Here is a 20,502-nt window from a genome sequence, read left to right on the forward strand (position 1 = left end):
AGCTCTTATTCCTAAAAATGCCAGGAACCTCAGATAACAGGATTTTGTATTAATCAAAACCACTCTATTAAAATACGAACAATGGATAAACTGATATGGTGCTGTAGAATCAACCTCATTAGAAGACTGTAGATTTCATATCTATTTTGGGTTCATTCAGGATTTATACTTACTCACAAAGTTGAGGTTATCCTTGCTAAAATTTTTCTTTCCAACTGAGAAGAAACTCAATTTGTATTCTCTGTGAAAAAATGAGACCATTTTAAATGGAAAAATATGTATATTTTGATGGACCATGGATGTTAGTTTGTGTAATGTGAATGTCATAGGTCACAATGATCCTTAAAGATGTCTGGCTGCTGCTAAAGAAGCAAGAAGGGTCACACATCATGGGCTAAATCTTGAAGCTCAATGTGAACACCATGGAACTTTTGCAGTGAAGTCAATGAGAGTTTTGCATGCACAAAGACTGCAGGATCTTAATGAGTTAAGGGAAAAATGGGTAAATAGTGCAGATTTGGCTCCAAACTATAAAACCATTTTTTTTAAACAACTCATTAGCAGCACCAAATGAATTTGGGTACTACTTGATAGATTGCAATCCTATTTTTGCACCAGTTTAGGTCATTAGTATTCAGACTCATTATCTCCGGCAACTTTTCCTTACTTTCCATTTATTACTGCTCCTCTGAGTGCAGTGGAGCTGTTTGGGCTGATCAGGGTCCCAAACTCATTCTGTGCTTACACATTATTTGTGGGTACAATTTAGCCATAAATTACCAGCAAGAGACTGAAATTGCAGAGCCAGGGCTTCTAACTCCCTTGTGCTAAATCCATCAGGATGAACAGATTGTAAACTGCCCATTGCAAATACGATATGCAGCAATTTAGCATCATGTTAATACTTCATACCCTCCATCTCTTACATTTATATGGCTTTTCCCTCCAGAAGCTTTCTGAAATTGCTTCTCTAGTCATTACACAGTACCAAGCAGTTCAGATTTAATAGGAACAATTGTGAACATTAGTTTTTGAATGCCTGTACCTATTTGAATGCCTGTACCTGTACCTATTTGAAATTTTTATATCTAGTTGGATAAACTTGAAATATTTATTTCTACTGCTTGTGTTGTCATATTACAAAAAATCCAGGAAAAAAACCTTGATTTTTTGAGTCTTTGGGGCTGACATGTTTAGTTGTAATAATAACTTCAAACCTTCCAGAAATGGCCTCTGAAATATAGTATATAAAATAAACTTTTGCCTCTATTGATGTGGTTTTCTTTATTTAAACTTACAGATTGAAGAGTGATGTTTAGGTTATCTTAAAACAATGACAGATTGCTAGTGCTTTTCTAGTGAAGATTTAAATGCTTCAAGGGATGGCACTTCCACTGCTTTCTATAGGAGATTACTCAATAACTGAAAGAGATCTCACTGTCAGGAATTTTTTTCTTCATATAAGCCTATTTTTTCTTTAATTTAATTCCATTACTTCTGCCAGACCCCATTATACCAGCCTATACAATTCCTCTTTCTCCCTCCTTAGATGTCATTGGGCTAAACTATAACTTATGTAGTTATTTGATTTCCTCCTTGTCAATCCATCCATACCTTTTTGTTGCTCTCTTCCAAATTGTCTGTATCATTCTGGTACTGAGGTGTCCATACCTGAGCACATTATTTCATGTGTGCTGTTTCCTGGCTTGTGATGAGGATGACTATTACCACCTTGCTCTGTGATGCCTCTGTGTATGCAGCTCAAAATCCATATCACATTGCAAATGCATATATAATATGCAGGCAAATATTATCTCTCTGTGGCCTGGTCTACATTACACGTTTAAACTGATTTTAGTAGCATTAAACCAATTTAACCCTGCACTCGTCCACACAACGAGGCCCTTTATATCGATAAAAAGGGCTCTTAAAACTGGTTTCTGTACTCCTCCTCGACGAGAGGAGTAGCGCTGGAATCGGTATTGCTATGTCGGATTAGGATTAGTGTGGCCACAAATTGACGGTATTGGCCTCCGGGCGGTATCCCACAGTGCACCACTGTGACCACTCTGGAAAGCAATCTGAACTCGGATGCAGTGGCCAGGTAGACAGGAAAAGCCCTGCAAACTTTTGAATTTCATTTCCTGTTTGCCCAGCGTGGAGCTCTGATCAGCACGGGTGGCCATGCGTCCCAAATCCAAAAAGAGCTCCAGCATGGACCGTACGGGAGATACTGGATCTGATCGCTGTATGGGGAGACAAATCTGTTCTATCAGAGCTGTGTTACAGAAGACGAAATGCCAAAGCATTTGAAAAAAATCTCCAGGCTATAATACAGAGTCCACAGCACAGTGCTGTGTGACAAGCGTAACGGAAAGCCAAAGAATCAAATGGATGCTCATGGAGGAAGAGAGGGGGGACTGAGGACTCCAGCTATCTCGCAGTCCCCGCAGTCTCTGATAATATTTGCATTCTTGGCTGAGCTCCCAATGCCTGTAGGGTCAAACACATTGTCCGGGGTGGTTCAAGGTATATCTCGTCAATTTATGCCCCCCCCCCCGTAAAAGAAAAGGGGAAAAAAAGCATTTCTTGACTTTTTTTCAATGTCACCTTATGTCTACTGCATGCTGCTGGTAGACGCGGTACTGCGGCACTGAACAGCAGCATCCTCTCCCCTCCCTTCCCTGGTGGCAGATGGTACAGTGCAGAAGGACTAGTAACCGTCCTTGTCATCATCCCGTGAGTGCTCCTGGCTGGCCTCAGGTGAGGTCGGCTGGGGGCGCCTGGGTAAAAATAGGAATGACTCCCAGTTATTCCCGGCAGATGGTACAGAACGGCTGGTAACCGTCCTCATCATAGCAACTGGGGGCTGAGCTCCATCAGCCCCCCCCCCCCTTTCATGTCTAAAGAAAAGATTCTGTACTGCCTGGACTATCATAGCAGCTGGAGGCTGCCTCCCCCTCATTTTATCTCCCTAAAAAGTCATTCCTACAGTCTTTATTACTTCATCACACAAATGGGGGGACCCTGCAACGGTAGCCCAGGAGGGTTGCGGGAGGAGGGAAGCAACGGGTGGGGTTGTTGCAGGGGCACGCCCTAGAATGACATGCAGCTCATCATTTCTGTGGGATCTGACACGGAGTGGCTGTGTTTTCTGGTACACTGGTTCTCTAGTACACTTGCCCCATATTCCAGGCAGAACTGACTATTTTTAGATATGACATAAAGGAGGGAATGACCCGGGGAGTCATTCCCATTTTTGTCTTTGCGCCCCTGGCCGACCTCAGCAAAGGTCAGCCAGGAGCACCCATGACAGCAGCAGACGGTACAGAACGACTGATAACCGTCTCTGCTATCTTGCAAAGGCAAATGAATGCTGCTGTGTAGCGCTGCAGTGCTGCCTCTGTCAGCGGCATTCAGTACACATATGGTGACAGTGACAAAAGGCAAAAAGGGCTCCATCATTGCCATGCTATGGCGTCTGCCAGGGCAATCCAGGGAAAAAGGGTGCAAAATGATTGTTTGCTGTTGCTTTCACGGAGGAAGGAATGAGTGACGACATTTACCCAGAATCACCCGCGACACTGTTTTTGCACCATCATGCATTGGGATCTCAACCCAGAATTCCAATGGACGGGGGAGACTGCGGGAACTATGGGATAGCTACGGGATAGTTAACTACAGTGCAACGCTCCAGAAATCGACGCTAGCCTCGGACCATGGACGCACACCACCGAATTATTGTGCTTTGTATGGCCGCGTGCACTCAACTTTATACAATCTGTTTTACAAAACCTGTTTATGTAAAATCGGAATAATCCTGTAGTGTAGACGTACCCTGTGTTAATAATTCTTTTCAAAACACCAGTATCAAACAGAAACTGAGAAGATCTAGTATCTTTCTGTCCCAGGACTTCACCTCCCTGTGACTGAAATTTACTCTCTTTCATCTTGGCATGTGAAAATTTCCCTTTCATTTGTGCCCAGCTGTGGGTAAGGACATCAGTGGGAGAATGAAGAGGCATCAGGTTATCAGATGCAGCACAAGAAAATAGCAAGAAAATAATGCAATGAGGCAGTTATCTCAGAATACATATGATATATTCTTAAGGAAGTGCAATGAAGGGGTGTGTGCAGGGATGTGCATGAATTTCTTCAGTCCCCTCTTCTTGACAGGAGGTGCTTCCTGCTCAGTCTCCTTCCCACAAGGTTCCTGCTCCCTGGCTCAGCCCAAGAAGGCGGTGCGAGGGTGGTCTCCAACCTCTCGCAAGGGAAAGGATAAGACTGAGTGAGCATGGTAGAATTATCAATAATGCAGAAAAGGCAAAGGTGTCCAATAAATATTTTTGTTCTGTATTTGGGGAAAAAAATCAATGATGTAGTTTCATCATAGGATGATAACACAGTTTCTGTTCCACTAGTATTTCAGGAGGATTTTAAACAGCAGCTACTAAAGATAGACATTTTTAAACCAGAAAGCCCAGAAAGTTTGCATCCAAGAGTTTTAAAAAAGCTGGCTAAGGAGCTCACTGGACCATTAACGCTGATTTTCAATGAATCGTGGAACACTGAAGAAGGTCCAGAAGGCTGGAAGAAAGCTTATGGTATGCCAATATTTAAAAGGGGTAAACGGGATTACCCTGGTAATTATAGGCCTGTCAGTCTAACATCAATCCTCGAAAAGATAATGGAGTGGCTGATAGGGGACTCAATTAATAAAGAATTAGAGGAGGGTAATATTAATGCCAATCAACTTCTGTTTATACAAAATAGATCCTGTCAAATTAATTTGGTTGATAAATGTAAGTGTTGATGTAAAAGACTTAGGCTTCTGTAAATTGTTTGACTTTGTACCTCACATTTTGATTAAAAAAACTAGAATGATATAAAATTAACATGGCATTTTGATGGAGTGTATCAGGCCTTTGACGACCCCTGCTGGAGGTCCTATCACACCCTGCCCCAGGAAAACTGCAGTGAAGGTGGGGCAGGGAAGCAGGCAGTCAGAGTGCAGCAGGCTCAGTTAAAAGGAGCTGCGGGGCCTAAGCAGGTCGGTTCATTGGTGGGACCAGTAGGGATAGGAGAGAGGAACTCTCCAGGCAAGGAGGAATGGGAGAGACCTTGTTCAAGCAGAGACAGACAGAGTCTGTTCAGGCAAGGTGGCTTGGGTGAGACCCTGTTCAAACAGGGAACAGTCAGAGGGAGTGTAACCCTAGGGTAATGGATGAAGTTGATGGGAATGGGTGGGCACTAGCCCAGAGAATGAAGCAGCAGCAACTATTAAGGGAAGTAATATGTGGCTGCTGTTTATAGGGTCCATGCATTGGGACCTGGAGTAGTGGGGCAGGCCTGGGTCCTGCCCCTGGGGAATTGACCTAAGCCCCAAGAAGAGGATAAGACCCATTTAAAAGCCTGAGCAAAGGGCTTGAATGTAATAGACTCGGGGAAGGGGCTGAAGACCCTGGTAAGGGCAGGCAGACTATTGACTGTTTGGTTAACCAACCCCTGGAAGGGGACTGAACGTAAGGAGTGAGCTGGCTGGATTGCTGGGACACCAGTGAACCATTGAGGACAAAAAGTCTCCAGAGAGAAAGCCCTGGTGGTACCGATATATAAGAGGGCAGAGATGGACTTAAAGCTACCACAGAAGGGGCTGAGAACTGAGCCCCGAGATGGGGCTGCAGATACCAACAAGGGCACACGACAGTCCTTTTTTGGACCTTTGTTATCCTGGAAGGGGTTCATCCATTTAGATGATGTGTGACTGAGCTGGAGAGCTTAGTCACTGAAAACCTGCCTGATGAGGGTAACAAACTACAGGGGACACCAGGAGAGAGGGTAGGATAGTACCCAGCTGATAGGAGGTGCTCACGAGAGGTGAGTACACCACATCATGGGCACACAATAAATGGATCAAAATAATGGATAAGTCTAGTAATTCCCTGTTTACAAATATATTATCACTGAGCAGGTTTGTTTCTAGTTGGGTCCCATAGGGATTGTTTTTTGGCCCTGCCATTTAACAATTTTATCAATGACCTGGCAGAAAACATAAAATCATAACCGATAAAGTTTGCAGCTGACACACAAATTGGAGGAGTGGCAAATAACAAAGAGGGCAGGTCATTAATACAGAGCCATCTGGATCGCTTGGTAAACTGGGCACAAGCAAACAATATGTGTTTTAATATGGCTAAATGTAAAGATGTATATGTAGGAACAAAGGATGTAGACCATACTTACATGGGGGACTGTATCTTGACAAGCAGAGACTCTGAAAAAGATTTTGGGGTCATTTTGGGCAGGGCCAGCTCCAGGCACTAGCTGCTTGAGGTGGCCACGGGGAAGGGGCAACACATCTGATTCTTTGGCGGCGGGTCCCTCACTCCCTCTCGGAGTGAAGGACCCGCCGCCGAATTGCCATGGAAGACTGAAGCGGTGGCAGTAGAGCTCCCGCAGATCGCGATCGTGGCTTTTTTTTTTCTGCTTGGGGCAGCAAAAACTCTGGAGGCGGCCCTGATTTTGGGGTCTTCAGCTGAACATGAGCTTCCAGTGTGACTCTGTGACTGAAAAGGCTTATGCGATCATGGTATACATAAACAGGGGATTTTCAAGTAATAGTAGAGTGGTCATTTTACCTCTGCATTTGGCATTGGTATGACTGTGGCTAGAATACTGAGTCCAGTTCTGGTGTCAACAATTCAAAGAGGATGTTGATAAATTGGAGAGCGTTTAGAGAAGAGCTATGAGACTGGTTAAAGGATTAGAAAACCAGTTTTCTAGTGATAGACTCAAGGAGCTCAATCTCTTTACCTTAACAAAGAGGCAGTGAAGGGGTAACTTGATTAGTCTGTAAGTTCCTACATGGGAAACAAATATTAGATAATGAGCGCTTCTGTCTAGCAGAGAAAGGTATAGAACACTCCAATGTCTGGAAGTCAAAGCTAGACACATTCAGATTGGAAATAAGGCGTACATTTTAACAGTGAGGGTAATTAACCATTTGAACAATTTACCAAGGGTTGTGGTGGATTCTCTATCACAGGTAATTTTAAAATCAAGATTGGATGTTTTTCCAAAAGCTATGCTTTAGGAATTATTTTGGGGAAGTTCTATGGCCTGTGTTATACAGGAGGTCAGGCTAGATGATCAGAGTGGTCCCTTCTGGCTTTGGAATCTATGAATACTTTGCAGCCAAATGCACCTCCACCCTGTCATGCACAAGAGAAAGACCCATCATTTACCTGGGGTAGTGTCCTCGTGCTTTCCCTTTTCAACTACAGCAGCTTTCATTCATAGAGTTATAGTTAGCCCTTGTTATGGGGTTTGTTTTGTTTTCTACAGTTTATGCACTTTATTATGATGTTATATAGGTAATAGTCTCATTAAGTTCTGGGGAGTAGGGGGGAAACAATTAAGAACCGGACTCCATTAAAGAATCTTCTCCAAAGATGGTAATGGGATACAATCAAAGTGGGGAACCTCCTCTATTGCTGATTTTTTAGCAGGTCTGCACTTTGGAGAGAAGGGTTGGAGGTAAATATGATAGGGGGAAGTGAGCATTGCAGATCAAGTTTGATCAGGTCTTTCAAAGTAACTGCCCTCATTCCTTTGTGTTTTATTTCTTTGAATGTTCTGATCTTTGCCTCATCTTCTGCATGCTCATGCTTAATTTTTGTTTTACTTCAGAAAGGCTGTGACTCAGATCCTGCTGGAATTAATTAGATGTCATCTCTTCAATATTTTAAGCAATGTTCAGCACTTTAAAAAAAAGTCTCTTCTGGTACTGTCATCAGATCTTTAAAAAAAAAATCTCCCTTTTGCCACAGATCATGTCCTTTGTTTCTCCCTGCCTGGCTTGTGAATACAGCTGAAATTATGACTGTTTTCATTTTAATTCCACATTTATGCGCAATCATCAACAACCATGAGTTATAGCAATATTGCTGATATGCTGAGTAGGTATCAAAATAATGGAAATGCATAGATCCTATGATAAGAGTGGTTATTTTAGTCCTCATATTCTCAGTAGCAGAATTTGATTTTTCAGTAAATGAATTATACTTGTTTAAAGTCCAGAGGACTTTCCAGTCAGATTGCAACAATTTCCGAGTAGGTCAGATTAGTTGACAGTGTCACTTTAAGCCTTGCTCTGAGATGGCTTTAAAAAGATCTCAGAAAAGTCCTTACCCAGTCTTTTCATTCCTCTGAGACCAACAGAAGAGACAGGGCTGTCATTTTGAATTAAAAATAGAATGTCTAATAAATACTACTACTAGTGGGTGACTGTTCATGTGATAAAAAGTGCTTCTGTGAGTCAGACAATGGTAAAAGTTCTCTAATGTGTCAAACAGGACTCGTCTATCTTTCAGACTCATTGAAGTTGTTATGAAGCCTGACCTGCTGATGACACTGGCATCGTTAATAAAATATCTGAAATGCTGCTGGCTGCAATAATTTATTACAAGTAAAAAAGAAAGAGGTATGTTTTACAATTTAGAAAAAGATAATCAGTGGATAATCTAAAGGACTTCAAAAAAGTGGAAGTGGCAGTTCCTTTGTTCAGTCATGTTAGGCAGTGCATGCTGTAGTGTAGGAGTCAGTCACTGAGAAAAGCCATTTATAATTAAACAGCAAATAGCAGCAATAAATAAATTATACCTTTCTTTTTTCCATTTTGGAAAAAAATGCAAATACTTTTGATACAGACATACAAAAAATGCCCTGTCAAATAGTGTGAAATCAAACTAAAGTTGAGCTAGAAGCAGTCACCTGAAATAGTTGGGATTATTTGCAGGTTTGCAAATGTGCAGACCTTCAAGCTCAACACACTTTTTCAATCCAATGTGTGTAAAAGCCTAGCTTATTCTGAAGCCTTCGTCTCTGGATAGTAAAAGAGTTCATAAAAGTGAATCATTACTCAACAACTAAATATCATGTTTTACAATATGAAAAACTGGTTTGTCCATGAGTATAAGTGACTTTCATAAACAAGATTTTTTTAAATTAAATATTTAGGATTTAGTAGTTTGAGATTTTCTTTGTGCAGATTTTACGAGGAATTATATATATCGTTTCCTTTTTAAAAAAATTCTTTTCATTTAAGGTCAAAGCACTGATACACTACATGCATAATTTAAGTAGTACAGTGTTCTAAAGATCATCTTAAATAAGAAATCCCCTGTCTCAAATAATTTCCCTCAACAGCTCCTTACTGTATCCCCTAGGGTTTCCCATACAATTCTGTTCAACCTTTAGTTAAAAGAACATTTTTATTAGACAACCATTTTTCACTGTCCCCTTCAGTGTTTCCTTGTCAGGTTCAACTATATGTATCTTGCTCTGAACGCCAGAGGAAACCTGAGACACTTGCCCAATTTTAAATCCAAAAAGATTAACCTCCGCATAGGGGTAATATGAAACTGCCATAACTCTTCCTTAGAAAAGATTCATTTGGCAGCAATATCACACTTACTCATACCGAATGCACAATTCTGATAAGTCTAGTTTGAACTGAAAGGCTTTTCTCAATTATAATTAATGGTCAGAATAATTTAAAGTCAATAACATCTAAGACGTAATAACTGATAAATAAAGGCACTTTACTTTTTGTGATACTCTCCCATTAAAATGAAAACAGGATTTTAATCGTGCACAATATACCGGTTTGACAACATTGTGATTAAACAAAAATATTGCTTTAAATAACGAGGTACCCATAGTAGGGCACTAGGCCTTGGAGGCATGCACACATCCCAGTGCACCCATGGTGGATTTGTGCCCTTTAAAATTGGGAGCTGCTGGTGCAGGGCACATGACTAGGAGAAAACCTGTGACCTGGTATATGGAAATGAAGTACAAAGCTTCTTCTCTCTGGGGCAGGGGAACAAAAAGGAGAGACCCAGGTTTTAGGAAGTTAGTGTGGGTCTCTCTGTAGTAGCTAGGTGGGATATCAAAGGGAAGGGTGCCCTCTCCCTTCCAAACTGGATGATGCTGGGGAAAATTTGGGCAGTTAATACCCAATATTTCAAATTTATTTGCTTTTGTTTTGGGACTAGTATTTGGAAATAAACAAGCCTTGAGGAAGGAGGGCTAGTGTTCAGAGCTTTATTCTACCTTCCCAGCCAGTAAGTTTGCTTACCACTTTACAGTATCTTTTCTATACTTTCCCAAGTGTCCCTCTTTGTTTCGTATTGGGCTATTATTTCAAGATGGTGTAAGTAATAATGAATGTCAGGTTTAGCTTGCCAAGTTCTGCTGCACAGGCAGAATAGAAATGGTGCATAACAAACCACAGAACTACATAATGAGTATCTCCCATCTAAATGATGAAATATTAAACATAGTCACTACACAGGTGACAGCAGAATATGGACCTCATTATGTAAGGCAGAGACACAGACCTGCTTTCTGTTAGCTCTTATTTAGGCTCCCTACAGTTACCATGCCTAGGCAGATACATGGCTTCTCATTTCTAACAAATACAATTATAACATTTCCGCGTATTCTATTCTGATTATGTTTATGATGTGTGAACACATTGCTTCAATGATTAAATACATTCAGATGTTAGCTACAATTTTACAATATTTAAATAGAGCTCATCACTATATCAATATGAAAAATTACAGTGTAGCTTAGAAAAATGTAATAAACATGGACAATTCAGGAGAACTGGCTACTTAAATAACTGAAAGTTTCTACTGCCATGAAGTAATAATTTTAACCAAAATAAACTCTGAGGCTGAAGACTGTGAATTTATTAAGCACAAGATATGGATATCACCAAGTTTAACACAAGAACCCTTAAATTACTGTTATACTGAAATGTGCTTTCCGCCCTCTCAGGTTGGTTTTGTGCACAGAATTCCTCTTTCATGTTCCCACGACATGCTTCAACTTGTGACCTCCCTGCCTTGTCTCTCCCAACTCAATCTTCTCATAACTCTTTCTCCTCCTCTTTGACCCTTATAGGAAAACTTAGTTCCAATCCCTCTTATTAAAAAAAACTGTATTTAAAATCCAGATTTAGGTGAAATGATAGACTGGGGAGAAGGATGAGAAGATGAGGCAATACATTTGTCATGGGCACACAGATTGGGAGTTCCAAGGGCAACTGCCAACCAAAGTGAAGGGATTTACTAAATTACTGTGTAGTTGTAAAGTATCAGAGGGGTAGCCGTGTTAGTCTGGATCTGTAAAAGCAGCAAAGAGTCCTGTGGCACCTTATAGACTAACAGATGTATTGGAGCATGAGCTTTCATGGGTGAATACCCACTTCATTGGATGCATGTGTAGTTGTAGAGTATGATTACTCTACAAATCCCTCTACTCTGACCTATAATGTCTTTCGGCCAATCAGAGATAAGGGACTGGCATAAATACAATAAGTATATAATTATGGGTCAGCACATGTACAGTTTTGCCTGTGCTCTAACTGGCTCAGACAATTTCATTTCAGTATAATGTCTGATATGCATATTTTTCATAATTTTCATTAGCTGAAGTTTGCTTAATGTTGTACAGCTCTTTGAACACCAAAGCACTGTATGAGTGCTAAGGATTACTATCAGACTGTCACTGACAAAATAATATTGGAATGCTCAAAACAGAGTTAATTTGCTTAAGTTAACTTCAGAGTTAATGAAGGTTAAATACAGAAACTAACTTTCAAAAGTAAACATTTTAAACTGAGAATTAAAATTGGGAATTTTGAAATGGTGCATCTGGACCAAAATGTTTAAAAAACATTGTTTTCAAATTTTCTTCAGACATCACTGTTTAGAATTGAAAGTGTCAACATTAATTACCTGCTTCATATTGAAGTTAATACTAACTTCAATAAACACTTCATCAGTTTAAACTGATGTGAAGAATATACAATAACTTGAAAAGAAATTACCTATTCTAATAACTACATCTAGTTAAAGAATTTCTATTTGATTTTTCTCAAATATTTCTCAAGTACTGCCTGTGCAAAATGGCTTTTAGTGTCCTCAAAAGGCCCCTCTGTGGCCAGATGTCTTTTGTGCCATCTCTTCAAATTGTATACATTAAAGAGATTAGGTTTGTGGTTTCTTTTACACACAGTGATGACAACTGCTGGGAAACTTTCACTCTTGTGCTTTCAAACAATTGGTCTGGATATGTGAAATCTGAAGAACTGGAAGCAATAGCTGGAAAGCATCCTGAATATAGGTAGTGCTGTTGCAGCCCTAATGAGAGAAAAGATGTGATTCAGTAACATATCTTTCATCTATCTCAGTGACTCTATTCATACTCAGTCTGGTTGGTGCTACATCAGGATACAAATTAATGTGAGATTTTAAAAGCTCTATCCAAGTACACTGGAAATCACAAGAACAGTCATACGGAGTCAGACCAATGGTCCATCTAGCCCACTACCCTGTCTCCGACAGGAGCGAGTGCCAGATGCTTCAGAGTGAATGAACAGAAGAGGGCAATTAGAAGTGATCTATCCCCTATCCTCCAGTCCCAACTTCTGGCAGCTGGAGGTTTACAGTTACCCAGAGCATGGGGTTGCATCCTTGACCATCTTGGCTAGTAGCCACAGATGGATTTATCTTCTGTGAACTTATAAAATTCCTTTTTGAACCCAGTTTTATTTTTGGCTTTCACAAAATCCCCTGGTAATGAGTTCCACAGTTTGACTGCGCATTGTGTGGAGAAGTACTTCCTTGTGTTTGTGTTAATCCTGATGCCTATTTAATTTCATCGAGTGACCTCTAGTTCTTGTGATATGTGAAGGGGTAAATAATACTTGCCTATTTATTTTCTGTGTAACATTCATGATTTTATAGACCTCTTTCAGTCCCCCCTTACTTGTCTCTTTTCTCAGATGAACAGTCCCAGGCCTTTTAATCTCTCCTTTTATGGAAGATGTTCCATACTCCTAATCTTTCTGTTGTCATTCTCTGTACCTTTTCCAATTCTTATATCTCTTTTGAGATGGAGTGACCAGAATTGCATGCAGTATTCAAGGTGTGGGCATACCATGGATTTATATAGTGGGATTATATCTTTTGTTTTATCGTCTATCCTTTTCCTAATGGTTCCTAACATTGTTAGCTTTTCTGACTGCTGTTATACATTGAGTGGCTGTTGATTCCAAAATCTTTGAGAGGTAACAGCTCATTTGGACCCCATCATTTTGTACATATATTTGGGATTGTTCTTCAATGTGCGTTACTTTGCACTTATCAACACTGAATTTCATCTGCCATCTTTTTGGCAAGTCACGCAATTTTGTGAGATCCCTTTGTAATTCTTTGCAGTCAGCTTTGGACTTACAAAATTAAGATAGATACCATCTGCAAATTTTGCCATCACACTGTTCATTCCCCTTTCCAGATCATTAATGAAGATGTTGAACCACTGAGGTCTCAGTACACATCCTTGGAGGACACTGCTATTTACCTGTCTGCTTAAGAGATAAACAACCTTATCTAAGGCTTTCTGAAAGTTCAAGTACATGTTCAAACAATAACTCTTTTCTTTTTTGTAAAAAGTTTATAGCAAGCAAGCATCATTATATACAGAGGTATGTTGTCCCCCCTCTTTGACTGTGCATCACCTTCCAGAGAGAGTTGTGTGTGTAATGTAGGTGGAATATACCTCCATGCGGTCAGGAGCAGAATCAACTTCCCCCACTAATTTCAGACCTGTTGCATGAGGACGTAGCATGGCTGAAATCAGTGAGTTTAAAATTATTCATATATTGCAGCATAAATGCACTAAAAGAAAGTTATTAATTCATAAGGGGGGGTCACACTCAGAGGCCTGCTGTGTGAAAGGGGTCACCAATACAAAAGATTGAGAACCATTCAGTATTGACTATTCAGATAATAGCTCTTTTTTCCTTTTTTGTAAATGGGTCCCCAATGTTAGGTTAAAGCTACATAGTAACAATGCGCATTCTGTACGGTATAGATTTTTATGTTTAAAGATATTTTGTGGCTAGTTGGCAGAGCAAAAGAATGGGTGCCACAGATATAATAAACTTTAATCCTATATGAGCCAATCACTGTCTGTTGATATTATGGTCTTTCGAATTCTTTCTGTCTCAGTCAACCTGAGTGTAAAACTGAGTAAAAAGCAGGAACTTTCTAAAACTTACTGAGCCTTTCTTGGTCAAAACTAGAACTGGGTGAAGAATGAGTAAAAAAATTCATGAACATTTTGACTTCAACAGACTTTTGGTTTGACCAAGATTGCCCTTATTTTTATGCACTTGTGAATATTTGTACAAGTGCAATTTAGTGTGGCTGTATGTGTGTCGGATCATGGACAAGATTAATTTAACCGTAAAATAAAACTTTTTTAGATCATTGTAGGTTTTGAAGATTAGATCAACCAATGAGGGAAGAACACCACTGCTATACTTGAGTATCCTTGCAGCTCAAACTGTGAATATTGAATCCTGGAAGGAACAATCACAGTAAACTGTTCAAGCTAACCATAGCCTGAAATTATTTGTTTGGCAAATGTTTTATGTGCACAATCACAAATAATGAATAGATTAATAACCATAGTCTGTTCATAGGTAATATCTGAGCAGGAAAAAAAGCTAAACTTACTGAATAAATTGCACATTGTGAATTGTTCACCCAACTTAGTCAATACATTACAACACACAGTAAGAAAAGCGTTTCATTTCTGTCAGAGTGTTCTTAGGAATCCTGACAAAATTTAGTATTACTGCTCTGGTCCAGCATTTGTGGATGACTTCTGAACTCAAAATGGAGTTGTTTATGAGATGGTATAGAATTACAATGCCACTATCGTTACATTTTTATGGTTCTTTATAGGGACATAAACGTGTGTGCTTCATTTCAAAATGAGTTTATCAAAGTTTTTCCTACTGTGAAGAAATTGAAAGCTTACCTCTAATAGCACACTATTGACCATTGGATTGAGGAGCTCTGCCTTTTTGTTGCTCTGTAGAAAGACAAATATTGACAAGATGTAATGCCAGGGCTAAACATAGATATTTAACAGTAATATATTTGCTTAGTAATGGATCAGTTTCGGCTGTATGAATTTTGAGAAAGCCTTGGCTCAGCTTGATTCTATTTGATGAAAATAAGGTTTTCAAGGAAATACACATGTTCAAGATAATTTTAACACTATGGCATACTACTTTTGATAACATTTAACACTCATCTGTCTATACTTCTCTATTTGCCTGGTACAAGATGAGCTCATTGTTTTATCTGATTCTTTTATCTGATGTCAAATGCCACAGAATTTGAGGCCATCTGTAAGAATTTAGGACTGGCCAGTGGAGAGCATTTTTTTAAATGGTAGACGTGGTCAGAGCCTCTTCTCTCTCTGCACTTCGCCTTGCCACATGATGGCAGAGAATTGCAGAAATAATTGCTTTCATCTAAAACTGAACAGGGAACTTCATTAGAACAAATAAAACAGTATTTTTTCAATTCACTGTAGAGCTTCTGCTTAGAACTTTGGCAGGCCCCTGTTCTGTTTGATTTCTGTTACAGAGTTAAAGAAACAGGACAAATATCCTCACACCTTGTAAGCAGTTTAAGCTCTGAAATGTGTTTATGAAGAGATAAATAGTATCTTTAAAAGAACAGGAAGGAGAGAAGTGGAGGCAGTTTGGAGGGAGATGGAAGAACAAAAGAAAGTGGGGGAGGGGAAGGGGGAGGGAAGGAGGGTAGGAAGAGAAATAGCAGAACAGTATCTTTATTGTCCGGAACTAGAAAATCTATTCCATATCCCCTTGTTTAGCTGATTATCAATAAACCTCTTAAACATAAAGAAAGTGGTGTCAATTAAACACTATTGATTGTAAGAATCAATGGTAAATGCAAGCAGGAAGAAAGAAATCTAGAGCGATAAACAAAGGAGATACTTCCTAGTTCTGAATAATTGCTGACTTTTAGGAAAAAGGCCACAATTACATTATAATGACTATATGCGTGAATTATATAGCACTGCTGCTATTCTGATGATAGAGCTCTTCCATTCTAAACAACTATTGCAGAGGCCTGTGGCATTCCCAGAAAGTTACCTTTTGTCCAGAATCAATCCAGCTGGGTATGTGAGTTAGCCAAATATTTGGAAAATCTGGCTGGTGGTTAACTCGGTGCACATTATAATTATTATGTTAGATGCATGTAATTTTCATTCTGTACATCCTGCGATGGGAGCAGTGTAAAGATGCACAGTCTCTGTGATGAGCTCAAGGAGGGACTGGATTCCCTGTGACACCATTTTTTGCTGAGCTCCCATCCACACAGCCTGTTGGATGATGCTTCCTGCTTTCCTTAGTGCTGGTGGGAGCCAGCATCATCTCTTTCCCTGCTGGCACAACGTGTGCCCCTGAAGGCACATATGGATAGGGCAGTGGTTCTGCTGCACCAAGTACAGGGCCTGGCTGTCCCCTGTGTGGAGCATACTGGGGCCGGAGAGCTCCTTGTGCCCAACTTCTCAGTGCCCAGTGACAATTTGGGCCTGAAATCTGTGTTCCTGTAACGTAAAACCCTCCTGAATGCCTATGCACCAAGGGACAGAAATAAAGTTGCTGTGAAATCCTTAGCTCTGAATATCCTGAGTTGGGTCTGATTAATATTTCATGGCTAATTTTTTCTGTGTGCATACATTTATATGCTAAAACATGCTTAGAAAATGCAGATATAGCCAGATTCATCTGAAATAACTGGAAGCAATGTAAATTATTCAAAATAAAAGCAATCCAATAAATTATGTTAGTTTTTAAATAACTTTGAAAAAAATATCCAGTGATGCCCTGAAGTGGCTCGCAGGAGCCTCTTCTTATAATTCTAACAGGCCTGGGGAAACTTCCGTATCTTTGATAAGAATTCATGCTCCCTGGATAATCCCTACCAGACATGACTTCACAAAACTATTTATAAAGAGCAACTTTTTTCCCTTTGGACCATGCCAGATCACTTGATTGTCAGGTAAGTTCAAAAATATTTTGTGGTTGAGTTTATCATCTCTGCTCCCCTGACTCCCATAAAGGTCTTCACTCCTCCTCCCCCATTTCAGGTCACACAAGCAATGTTACACTAGTAATATCCTCTGTACATTTTTCAGGAACAAAGTGTAAATGTTTCCAGCCAGAGCACTAAATAGAAGTTTGTTTACTTGCTATAGTGAGAGTGTGATTTTGTTTAAACAGAAAAAAAAAATGAATAGATTCTCTAGCCTTTCAATCTGCTCACCACAAACACCAGGGGATTTATCAGTCATTATGGGATAATTTATGATGTGAAACCCCTCTGTTAACATACTGCCCGTGATAATGCTCCCAATGTTGTATGTGGGTGTTTTGTTTTTTTTAATACAGATGCATATAGACGAAGGGGCTGGATAAGGAGCTGCTGCAGTTCTTGGATGTGTGTGGGCCACTCAGTGAGAGTGGGCTGGGGGAATGGCAGAGGGATACCCAGTAGGTCCAGGAACTCTATGGATCCAGTTGCTACAAAACCAGCATAAGGAAGGCAGGGCATATCACAAGATCTAGCAACAGTGGTGGAGCTGCAGAAAGGGTGCTCTGTGTTCTGGATCTGGCTGGGGTTGGAGAGGACTCCAGCCTGCCCTATTTCTAGCCTTGCACATAAAGCCAGTTTTCACAGGGGATGAGAATCTCTCTTAAAGAGGTTATGTTTATAAAAATAAACAAACAATAAAAAGGAAATGCTCCCATATCTTACCCCAGTGGCAGTTAAAGAATCAGAAAACTTCTTAGATAAAGACAATACTTCATTGCACATGGCACTTGTTAAACTGGTTATAAAAAAGAAAAGAGACAAATGTTAAAAATATACTCCTGCTTCATCTCAGAAGTCAAAGTTCTGCCGACAATCCTGTTTCTAATCAATTAAATTTTATCTTAAAGTGTCCTGGGATTTGCTCAACTGGTAAGTATAATCATGATGGAGGCTTTATGCTTTGGATTTGAAAAATCCAGCACTGGTTACAGCTGGAGACAGGATACCAGAGTAGATCAAACACTGGTCTCTTTTGATATGGCAGGGTTTTGGTTTGTTGTAAAAATATTAGACTTTTAGTCTAATTTTTGCTTTACTTAAGGTTGTACCAACCCAATGACTAAAAAATACCACTGGAAATAAATACTCCTGCTCCCAGCTAGAAAGAATGTAATGAGTTTTTTTTTCTCTCCAAAGCAGTGGATTGTATTAATAGAAGCAGCATTGTCTAATGGTTAAAGCACAGGGTTGTGAATGAGGAGATCTGGATCTAGTCTCAGCTCTGTCACTGACTTGTTGTATAACTGTACCTCAGTTGGGGCTCAATCCTGCAAGGAGCAGAACATTCTGGCTCTAATCTAGCAGACAATTTAAGTACTGAATTTTAAATAAAAGTGCCCCCACTGACTTTAATGGGATTATTCACATGCTTAAAATTAAGTATGTGCATAAGTACTTTGCTAGATCAGGATCAGAATGTTCACTACCTTGTGGGGGTTATATGTTTAGGGGTTAATCCAAACACCACTGAAGTCAGTGGGAGTTTTTGTACTGTCTTCAGTGGGTTTTGGATTGGATCCTTAGGCCCCAGTTTTGAACCTGGGATTCTTGAAGTTAGGTGCCTACATCTGTGGGCAGGTCCGGATCCAGGCACCAGCACAGCAAGCAGCAAGCACAGCAAGCTTGGGGCGGCCAATGCAAAGGGCCGGCACGTCCGGCTCTTTGGCAGTAGGTCTCTGTCCCTCTCGGACGGAGGGACCTGCCGATGAATTGCCACCAATCGCGGCTTTTATTTATTTTTTTTGCTGCTTGAGATGGCAAAAACGCCGGAGCCAGCCCTGCCGGTGGGTTGGCAATGAATTGGTGATGAATATGGCATAATGGCTTAGAAACAGATTTTTGTGTCCTTTTGCCAGAGTACAAATGATGAGACCCTACTATGGAGTGCAAAAGCGAATTCTGCGCATGTTGGTATACTATCTTTGGTAGTGCTGGTAAAAAGTGCACCTAAAATGAGTGTGCACATTTCATCTCTAATATAGCAACAAAAAGTCATTAACTTGTGTATCTGTCGTGGTTTTTTGTAAAAAAATATATCTGATATGCATGTCAGCAAATCACAGGCAGTCTGTGATTTGATTACCTTTGAAAATAGAGTGGCAGAAACTCTAAAGTCAGTCCTGTTTGTTGATCCATGGTGTGTTATGGTGTCTGCAAAAGCTCTGGACTCAATAAAACTGTGCGAATGTTAAGCAAGCTCATACTGATGACAAAATAAGAAATACAAAAAAATTATATTCACTTTGTCATAACTTTTGCTTGGTCCTGGGCTGTCTTTTCCACTTCTTGCCCATGAAGAATTAACTCTGCTACTTTATGAAGCTGCTCGATACAACGAGCTGTTATCTCAGCAAGACTTTCAATAGACAGCATGTAGACTTCCTGAAATGAAACAACAAACAGTAACATAATTTCTATAGACTAAAAAAGAGATTTTGTAAACTAGGCCAGAGTACACACTGGGATATCAGTGCATACAAAGCCAAGGAATACCAGCTGTTACCCATCCTTGAGGAAAAGGGGATACAAGTGTAAGGACCTCATGCTTGCTTATCTCCGAGAAGTGAAAAAGCAAAACTGCCATTCATTTCAATGGGAGCAGGGTCGAGTCCCAGGAGTTTCTATGGTGGAGTTTTTGGCTCTGGTCCTGATAGATGCTGAAATTGAGCCCTTAACACTCATGCAATTTACACTGATTTTATAGGGAGTTGAGAGGATCATGCCATTCCCAAAGCACATTTCCATACTGAAAATGAATTATACTCCTGATAAAAAATTCATTTTGCTAGCAACAAAATACATAAAACTCTTTCTAATCTCAACTCCCAGTGGTTTAGCAGTATCTGAAAATCTGTAATAACATAATCTATAATATACACAGTACAACACGGTTTCTTACATTTTAAAGTGTTTGGATTTTTTTAAAGGGAACATCATGGATTTTTTTATTTGAGATCATTAAAAACAACACAATTTAACACTGTCATAACTTAAATTAAGAAATTCAACCACAGTTAACTAGACCCACAGAAGGCAATAGCACTAGTGGGTATATTTAGCCTTAAGGAAGACCTTTCGTAAAAAAAATCGTAACCTTTTGGTTTGACTAGTAAATAATATTGCTACTTTGCCAATCTGTTTATCCATGAATTTAAATATAAATTGATCATATATTTTTTCATTTATTGGCATCTAAAGAAAGAGTCACTGCCAAATGTTGAGACATGACTTTAGATATGGTACATTGCTACAGACAAAACACCATAGGATTTTCCCATCTCCCTGAATTTAATCTTTGGTGTAAAAGGTATATTTGAGGCTTTTACTTTTTAAAGTTTAAAAAGTTATTATTAGCAGAGGGTCTGATCCTGCTGATTATTTACTCATGAGAATAATCTAATGGTGAAAAATACTTATATAAGTAAGGTTTGCAGAATTAGTG

The 20,502-nt window shown here is 39.8% G+C and overlaps 1 protein-coding gene across 1 annotated transcript in view; it reads right to left on the reverse strand.

Moving 5' to 3' along the window:
* Positions 1 to 9,040: 9,040 nt before the first annotated feature.
* FAM114A1 (family with sequence similarity 114 member A1) overlaps positions 9,041 to 20,502 on the reverse strand; it is a 64,197-nt gene continuing 52,735 nt past the window's right edge. The window contains exons 11-14 of the mRNA XM_050947731.1: positions 19,303 to 19,442; positions 17,724 to 17,796; positions 14,905 to 14,958; positions 9,041 to 12,215 (exon numbers count right to left, since the gene is read on the reverse strand). Of these exons, the coding sequence (XP_050803688.1) occupies positions 12,114 to 12,215; positions 14,905 to 14,958; positions 17,724 to 17,796; positions 19,303 to 19,442 (369 nt within the window). The 3' untranslated portion in view covers positions 9,041 to 12,113. The remainder of the gene's footprint in view (positions 12,216 to 14,904; positions 14,959 to 17,723; positions 17,797 to 19,302; positions 19,443 to 20,502) is intronic.

The sequence above is a fragment of the Gopherus flavomarginatus genome, chromosome 3 (genome assembly GCF_025201925.1).
Source record: "Gopherus flavomarginatus isolate rGopFla2 chromosome 3, rGopFla2.mat.asm, whole genome shotgun sequence".
NCBI classification, from domain to species: domain Eukaryota; kingdom Metazoa; phylum Chordata; order Testudines; family Testudinidae; genus Gopherus; species Gopherus flavomarginatus.